Raw genomic sequence first — 9,456 nt, 5'->3', positions numbered from 1 at the left:
TTAGTCACAGAATGCTTTTTGTCTCAGAAAAGGCTTCATGACAGCCACATAATTTTAAAGAAATAGTACATTCTAGTTTCTTTGAGGAATTTCCTGTGGTAAGAACTGTACCAAATGTCCAATTGCACTTAGGTACATCATAATCTTTTTCAGGCACTATTTGCAACATAAGTTTTTTTTTAATTTTACAATGAATAATTAAATTTGAGATCTTTATTTTGCCTGTTGAACTTATCAATCCTCACTAAATTGGTTCAGAATTCCTTATAACAATGTCAAATTTCAGAATGGGCCAGAACAATATTCACAGTCTTCTCTTTAGCAGACACATACCCAAGATAAGGTTTCTAGAAGCAATCTGAAAGAAGAAATTTTAAGTGCATCCTGATATTGTAGTGACTGTAATAGAACTAGAACTATGGTGATACTGACAAATGCAAGTGGATTACAGTAAGTAGAGCAAAGGTTCAATAAAATCACCCCTTTTAAAGAGGGATTCAGAACATTATGTGGGTGGAAAACTTTCAAGTATACAAATTAGGGTATATCCTTCAATTTTCATGTAAATGTAAATTCAAATGATTTATGCAACAATGGGGATAAAAGTTTGCTGCAAAATTTTGAATAGTTTTTGACTCAACTTTTAAATCTTATTGGGTATTCAAGATTCCTTAATGAGAATAAAATATGAGAAATCTGTGAAATGCTGCAGGAGATACTTCACACTCAAGACATTTAAGAGGCTCCACAGTGGAGAGAAACCATGCTGTTGTACAGAATGTGGCAAGACCTTTGCCTAGTTATCCACTTTTAAAGATCATCAAAAAATATCAATCCTGGAGAGAAAACTTACAAATGAGAAGAACGTGTCAATTACATTATATAGTGCTCACATCTTCAAACCTACCACAGAATCCATTGAGGGGAAAATCTCTATATTTGTACAGTAAGAGAAATCCTTTACCTATTTCTCAACTCTGTAAGATCAACACAGAATTTTTAGTAGAGAAAAAATACTGATATAAAGGATGCTGCAAGTCAAATGCCTTGAACTAAGAGCTTATATTTCTTAAGATTTATGTTGGTACAAAACTTGATAGATTACCATTGTCCTGCTGTTTATAGATAGAAAATATTCTTTAAAATAGAAAGACTTGACTGGAGTATATTAAACAATGTTCATGTCTTACTCAATGTCAGAGAAAATAAAACAAGAAGACGTATGTATAACTTAAATTTAGAAACATTTTACCAAAAAATACAACTTATATTCACCAAGCAGCTTCTTGGTAAATAAGCTACAGAGGCAATAAAGTTTTGTACAGAATGATTTAGAAATTATTTTTTAAAGTTTTATTTATTGTGTATTATGTATATAGTGTTCTGCCTATGTGCCAGATCTCATTAGAGATGGTTGTGAGCCACCATGTGGTTGCTGGGAATTGAACTCAGGACCTCTGGAAGAGCAACCAGTGCTCTTTACTGCTGAGCCATCTCTCCAGCCCACACATTATTCTTTTTAAATGGTACCAATTCATGTGAAAATTGACTAAAGCAAAATTATTTAAAACATACGAACTTAAAACAGGTAGTACTACTTACAAACATCAATAAGCTAGGATATTAGTCCTTGTGTTATATTCTACATGAAGATTGTTTTGTTCATAGTATTTGCAATTTTAACTAAGTGTATATTATATTATAAATGGTCTTAACATTAAGTTGTTCCCTTGACTAAATTCCAAATAAATGTAGTAATACCTTGTGTTTATTACCTGCAGCATTGTCATGACAAGTAATCATTTTGCGGTAAAAGATTTAATTAATGTCATCTGCTCCATGGATCCTAATACAAACTAACGTGTTTTTATTTCTTAGTACATTGCTTGACTTAAATTCTATCATATAAATCAGTAAACGTGTAACTGGGGAGCAGAAGAACATTGGGATTTGTGGAGGAATGAACGAGTTTCTTTTGTGTACAGGGAAACATCCGTGTCAGAGAGCACACACTCAGGCCCATGAGAAATTTATAAAACAAACTACTTTAAGCTCAGCAGAATGAAAAGCCCTCCTGTGCTGCATATGGATATTGATAGTGTTCAGAAAATATTCACCCCAGACTTCTCCAATATTGGTTTAAGCCTCAGTAGTCCTCTCCAAAAGAAACTGTCATTCCTGGCCTGATCCAAACCTTCCCCCCTTATATAATTGGGTAGAATGATCCCACTACCTGTAAGTTTTAGCCCTGGAACATTGATCCTCTCTTTGTAATAAATAGGCAAAGATTCCGGGTGATGTTGTTTCTCCACCAGAGGGAAGGGGCCACCAAATTCAAGCTATTTTGTGTGTCCATTTTTCTGTTCATATATTTTTTATGATATTGTCAGCCTACTCATACATTTAATCCGACCTTTGAAAAGGCAGAGACAAGCTATTCTCTATGAGTTTGCAGCTACTATGTTGTATACAGTGAGTTCCAAGACAGCCAAGTTGATGACATAGAAAATCCCTGACTTCAAAAACTAAAATAAAAAATGAAGTTAATTATACTACAAAAGTAATTACAATAAACATTGTCATGAAAGACAATGGGAAAAATTTCTGAAGGCCTTAGAGAAGCATGGATTACCCTAATGCTTCTTGGCCACAAACTCTTAGGTTTTTCTGTCTGTTGAAATACATTCATTTGCATCAAATCCACAGATTTTGTTTGTCATCCTCAATGGAAGCATTATTTTAATCACCCATTAGAGAGAAAGAGAATATGTGGGTCCTTGAGGGTTCTTAAGGCTTCTGAATAACACATGTGTTCAGCCTCTATTTGAAATGGCTAGCTGGCTCTGCTAGGTGTATCAGGTTAATTCAATCTCATTCCCATCTTTATACTAAAGCCCTTCAAGCTGTTGGTCTGAATGCATGAAAGGAGAACTGGCAGTTTGGTCTGCCTCTGAGAGCCAGTAGCACTCAGTATCTTGGCTCTGCTTTAGGACAGGGAATGAGGATTGTGATCCTTACATTCCAGTCTCAGTGTGTGGTAGCAACCATACAGTGCTGTTGGGGATTTGAAATCTGAAATATTATCAGGAAGGTGAAGTTTTAAAGTAAAGTTTCCTGAGAGGATCCACATGGAAGGAAAAAGAGAGATGACATATTCTCGGGTAAGTATATAAATGGAGATGAGATACATTGATGGTTGTTACAGAAATGCTTCATTTGCAATAGCCCCTAATGTTTAATTTAACCCCTAGTTTTGACAAAGCTTTCTTTTTCTTTTTCGTAAGTGGTTTTGAAGGTAAACCATTTAAATGCATGTGACCTATGTGTGTTTACCCACTTTTCACGACTCTCCCACTATTTTAGTCTTTTCTGCATATTTTTTCTCAATTCATGTATGATGTAGAATTTTTTTTTGGGATATTGCACACAAAACTGCTCATTTACTACCTACTTAGAATGTAATTGAGTCATCTTACTCAGTGAGAAAAGACCTATATTCCATGATCCTTCCTAACAGGGATCAATTGTTCATTACATAAGAGTCAAAGAAAGGAAAAAAAAAAACAGGATGGAATGTCTGCACTGCCAAAAATAATATTTAAAATAGAATTTCTATAAAAGACATACTATGTCATACACTTCATATAAGATGAAGTATTTAAATATGATACAAATTTCCAAATGCAAGTCATAAGGCATAATGCATTGTGAAATAATCCTAACAAGAGAGTTTTGTTCTTCTTACTCTTCTGTTTTTGACTAGATTTAAAGAGTCTATTCCATTGTTTCTCTTTATTAGCTACTAACCTCCTAGTGAACCTGCAATGCCCTTCAGTTGTGCTGACACCTGCTACCAATCTCTCCATAGTAGCTGATGCTAATTTTCTTGACCTGGCTGAGTAGTTCCCATTTGTCTTCATCACTTAGAGTTCACTGTTTTCTCTTTAGCAGTAGTACAGCTTTGAGGAAACTTCCAGAGGAATATGCAAGTTTAATCAGGACTAATGTTGAAACTGTAGTTTCTCTTCAGGTATCATCTTTACTCCCTTGTGACACACAAGGAAACTTCCAATATTCTGTATCTGCACTCAAGCTGTTAAAGGCAGAGATGCTGAAACAGGCCAATGTTCTATGACTTTACATTTGTGCTGCTTACTCATGCTTGAAATGAGTCTTCGATAGATCAATCCCATCCAAGATGAGCAACATCCTTCATGACAACACAACTTATAATTTGTTCCTTAAAATATCCAACTACAAAGAGAAAAGTGCTCAAATAAATGAGCCTATTGGGGCCATTCAATGGGAACACCACACATTCAAAAAGAAGGAAGCCATGCCTTTTACTGGCCCCTTAATTGCATAGATTGTGGTATTGGAAAGAGCAAGTTCCACCAATGTAGTTTATGTTCACTCAAACTGTGTTTAATACTAGTTCATACATGTACTCAAGAACATTTCTATCATGCTAGCTTTACATTTGTGCCTAGAGCCAATATCCTTCCACATAATTTCTTAACTCTCCTACTTTTCCATCCCCCATGAGACATGTAAAAATTACAAAGCTTAAAATATATTGTGCTATCACTAAGTATTTGTTGATGGGAAGGTTGGTTTAATAACTATATTGTCCTGTGAAGTACAAGGCTGAAAACTTTTTCTGGGCAATAAGCAATTGAAAACCACAGCTCACATCTGAAAATCCAGATTTTTTTAATCATAAAACCAGTTTGCAGTCTCATAAAGGGTTTATAAATATTAGATGATCACTCAATTCTGGATATGAATATGGAGTATAACTTATTCATTGTATCTCCTATGAGAGAGTTCACTGATACATTCATAGAAAGGTCTAGTTTTAGAAATAATCAGCTTTTGGCTGACATGATACTTCTACTTCTGCATCTTCTCTGTTGGTCTCAAGTGCCTATGTCCTGTGTGTGTTCTGTATTAGGCCCTACCTTAGTATGTCAGCAATCCTATTTCTTTTCCTATTTTAATTAATTAATTAATTAATTAATTTTCCCAGCATGACTACAGCTTCCACGTTCTTGCTCCTTACCTTCCAGTCCCTCTGTGTATCACCATTCACTCCTTCTCTTTTTTATTCAGACAAGTGGAGCCATCCAACGTATTTTGGCCAATTATGGAATGTCAAGATGCTGTAAGACTAGGCATGTCCTCTGCTATTAAGGCTGAACAAGGCAACCCAGTATTAGAGAAAGATCTGAAAAACAGGAAACAAATTCAGAGACAGCTCCTGGTCCCTCTATTAGGAGTTCCACTAGTAGAATAAGCTTCAAAACTATTACCTATGTTCAGGGACTTAGCTCAGTCCCATTTAAGTTCTCTATTGCTTCAGTCTCTGTGAGCCCCTATGAGTCCAGTTTACTTGATTTTTAATCTCAGCTGCCTTTCCTGTAGTTCAACTTGGAAATGGAAAGGAAAAGAGGGGTCCCTTTATTGTCGTGATATCCCTAGAGAAATGTTTATATGGAATTTCTGGAATTCCTTAGAAACCAAGTTTCTCCTCTAGCTATAAAATCTACTGTTCCCCAATATTCCTTTTCAAACAACAGAAAAAGGCCTCATCATACTTTGATATCTGATGGAAGTTCAACTGTCTTTCTGTGCCAGAGTTATAGGGAAAAAAATTGCCTTCACTTAGCTTCATGCTGGTCTTGCCAGAGAATCATAAAGCCAAAATCACACAGCATATTTCACTCCAGATTTCCCTTTAATGCTTATTCCATACCTCTCTACCCTTTAAGTTACCAATACTTATTTCACATCATCCCCCCTCTCACATCCAATCTATTCAAATTATCTATATTAACTACTTATAAGAGATTGTTTTATATTTAACAACTTTTTCTCTGTGTAATCAAAGCATTACATAAATGGACGTAAGTTATAACAGTAATTTTTCTGAACCTGTTGACTTTCAAGAATGTGGCCATAGACCTCACTACAGAGGAATTGGGTTGCCTGGACTCTTCTGAGAAGCCTGCCATTGAGAAGTTGAAGAACTACACCAACCTGGTCTGTACAGGCAAGATTTGCATGGTTATTATTTTATCCCTGAGAATTCTATCAAGTATTATTAGGAGACATACATATTTTGTGTTAATGATTCTTAGGTTTCTTTTTTCAAATGGTTGACTTTTGGTATATTAACACACATTTATGTCACTCATTCTTGTTTTTATATCCATTCTCCTGCACATGACATAATCCCTACAATCTTATATTGTACATTGCTGCAGGCACTCTGTAGCATATAAGGCATGGACATCCATCATAACATGATGTTCCATGCTTGTACTTTTGCTTTGTTGTAATTCAAATGTCACTAAATATACAGAGAGAGAAAACTGAAAAAAATCTCAATATTTTATAGCATTTAACAAGGCATTTACAATGAGGAAGTCAAATATGGAACTTCCATTATTTCCTTCTTAATCTAAGTTTAATCCTGCATTAGGACTCCAACAATATTGGGTCATGTGAATACTGTGTCATATTTTTCTTCTAATGTATAGGACATTCCATATCATCACTGGAGCTATGCACCAAACTTGACCAAAGAAAAAATTCCTGGAATGAGGTTATAGAGTGTATAGGATTCACAGCACCTGGTAAGTTGGAATGAAGCATTGACTCATAGGAGAGGTCCACAGCAAGGCAAATGCATTCCTTCTGTAGACTGAGGCAAGCTAGTTAGATAAAAGTATTCCTAAAGATTTCAGAGGGAACAAAGTCTCCAACATGTTTCCCAAGATGTATATTAGATGATCTTAGCCTATTCACATGTGAATAGTATTGATTTGAAATATAGAAATTCAATGTATGTTTGAAAATAAATGTGAGGGCCTGTTCTATGCCCCTCTGAATATCTGTGTTTGAAAGCACTGGAGATACTATTAAATTGTTATGGTTGCTATATTAAAATAAATCTTGAATATAGGAAATATAGACCAAAGAAGATTTTTTTCCGATTTAGAACATTCCTGAGTTCCTCATGATTATGCAAATTTCCATAATATATTTGCAATCATCTTATCAAACTCTGCAAGCAATCATCAGTACATATGTGGCTTGAAATTCATCAAGGTCCAAAACAGTATGGGCCTTAATTAGTGTTGTTCTCCAATCCTTAAGAAATAGGGAATGTTAAGATTAATTGCTTTGAGAGGGCTGCTCCTGGACTGGTCCCCACAGGGGGCTGGGTCTTGCCCTCTTTGCTTCTAGAAGGCTTGCCATGATGTGAGGTGGGATGTGAGCTTGCACTCAGTAAGGCATAACTCATAGCTGTGGCAGAGGCTGTACATGTCCTTGGGCCTCCAGGCCATTCTGAATTCCTTCAGTGGTCTGCCTCTGCTGGGTTTGACCCAGAACTGGCCAGTGGTTTGAAGTCTCTGCTCGAGTCCAACCCAGTTTCTGCTTATTTCCATGCCTGTCTGGCTGTAACTATAGGTAAACCACCATCGTCTACCGTGGCTGGCAACCAGTCTCCCCCAGAGACGCCGGTGCTCACCCGCTCAGCCACCCAAGCACCCGCGGCCGGGGTCACCGTGGTCGCCACCAGCAGCATGGTGTCTGCCGTCACAGTCACAGCACGGGTGAAGAAGCAGAGGCTGCTCTTACCGAAGGAGACTGCCCCAGCTGTGCAGCGGGTCATGTGGAACTCATCAAGTAAGTTTCAAACGTCCTCCCAAAAGTGGCACATGCAGAAGATACAGCGTCAGCAGCAGCAGCAGCCTTACTCTTCCCAGGGAACAAGATATCAGACCAGACAGGCTGTGAAAACTGTGCAGCAGAAGGAGGTCACGCAGAGCCCATCCACTTCCACCATCACGCTGGTGACCAGCACACAGCTGGCAGCTCTGGTCAACAGTTCTGGCTCTGCAAGCACCCTGGCATCCGCTATCAATGCTGACCTGCCCATCGCCACCGCCTCAGCCGACGTGCCTGCGGACATTGCCAAGTACACCAGCAAAATGATGGATGCCATAAGAGGGACGATGACAGAGATCTACAATGACCTCTCCAAAAACACCACGGGAAGCACGATAGCTGAGATTCGAAGGCTGAGGATCGAGATTGAGAAGCTGCAGTGGCTGCACCAGCAGGAGCTTGCTGAGATGAAGCACAACCTGGAGCTGACCATGGCGGAGATGCGGCAGAGCTTGGAGCAAGAGCATGATCGGCTCATCGCCAAGGTGAAGAAGCAGCTGGAGCTGGAGAAGCAGCAGGCGGTCGATGAGACCAAGAAGAAGCAGTGGTGTGCAAACTGCAAGAAGGAGGCCATCTTCTACTGCTGCTGGAACACCAGCTACTGTGACAACCACTGTCAGCAGGCCCACTGGCCTGAGCACATGAAGTCCTGTACCCAGTCAGCTACTGCTCCTCAGCAGGAAGCAGATGCTGAGGCAGGCACGGACACAGGAAATAAGTCATCCCAGGGCAGCTCCTCCACCGCACCTTCGGCACCTTCAGAAACAGCCAGTGCCTCCAAAGAGAAAGAGACACCAGCAGAGAAGAGCAAGGACAGGTCGACCCTGGACCTTTCTGGCTCCAGAGAGACGCCCTCCTCCATTCTCTTAGGTTCCAACCAAGGCTCTGTTAGCAAGAGGTGTGACAAGCAACCTGCCTATACCCCAGCCACTACAGACCACCAGCCGCACCCCAACTACCCAGCCCAGAAGTACCATTCCCAGAGCAGCAAGACAGGTTTGTGGAGCAGCAGTGAGGAGAAGCGAGGGTCAGCCCGCTCCCAGCACAGTGCAGGGACCAGCGTGAAGAACCTCATGCCCAAAGAGTTGCGGGAGTCTCGCCTTGACGCCTTCTGGGACTAGGGGTGTATTGTGAGTCAGAATACCTCCCCTTTGGGGGGGGGGGCAAGAACCCAAGCAACAGGAAGCAACAATAACTGGAGAACAGCCACCTTTCCAATTCCCAACACTCAGGCTCTGCCCCTGGGCTTGGCTGCAGGGCAGCAACTTGACTCCATCCCAGCATGGGCCTTCGCTGGGACTGCTGGACCTTGTGAGCCCAACACATTAGGTGTAAGTACATACACTTTGTGATGTCACTGACCTAGTCTACCTTCCTTTTTCATATCTATACTGACCTTAACTTATAAAAAAGAAAAACAAGTTTTATATATATATACACACACACACACACACACATATATATACATATATATATGTATATATATATACACACACACACATACACACACACACACACACACACACACACACACACATATATATATATATATATATATATATATATATATATATATATATATATATAAATCTACAATGAGAAGAATGTTTTGATAATCCAGAGGGCTAACTAGTTAGCCCTCTGGCCTCACCGTGGTGTCAGGGCTGGGCCCAGGGATTGCTATTCTCACACAGGTCCTCCTCCCTGGATACCCAGGGG

The 9,456-nt window shown here is 39.3% G+C and overlaps 1 protein-coding gene across 1 annotated transcript; it reads left to right on the top strand.

Annotated features, from left to right (window-relative positions):
• Positions 1 to 3,146: 3,146 nt before the first annotated feature.
• LOC118575060 (protein kinase C-binding protein 1-like) lies at positions 3,147 to 8,858 on the top strand. Its single transcript, XM_036175767.1, has 3 exons — positions 3,147 to 3,161; positions 5,950 to 6,052; positions 7,348 to 8,858. Exons 1-3 carry the CDS (start codon positions 3,147 to 3,149, stop codon positions 8,856 to 8,858), a joined length of 1,629 nt encoding a protein of 542 aa, XP_036031660.1.
• The last annotated feature ends 598 nt before the right edge of the window (positions 8,859 to 9,456 follow it).

This window comes from Onychomys torridus, unplaced genomic scaffold (genome assembly GCF_903995425.1).
Source record: "Onychomys torridus unplaced genomic scaffold, mOncTor1.1, whole genome shotgun sequence".
NCBI classification, from domain to species: Eukaryota; Metazoa; Chordata; class Mammalia; order Rodentia; family Cricetidae; genus Onychomys; species Onychomys torridus.
The sequence above is the reverse complement of the archived record's forward strand: the minus strand, read 5'-3'. Positions and strand labels throughout refer to the sequence as shown.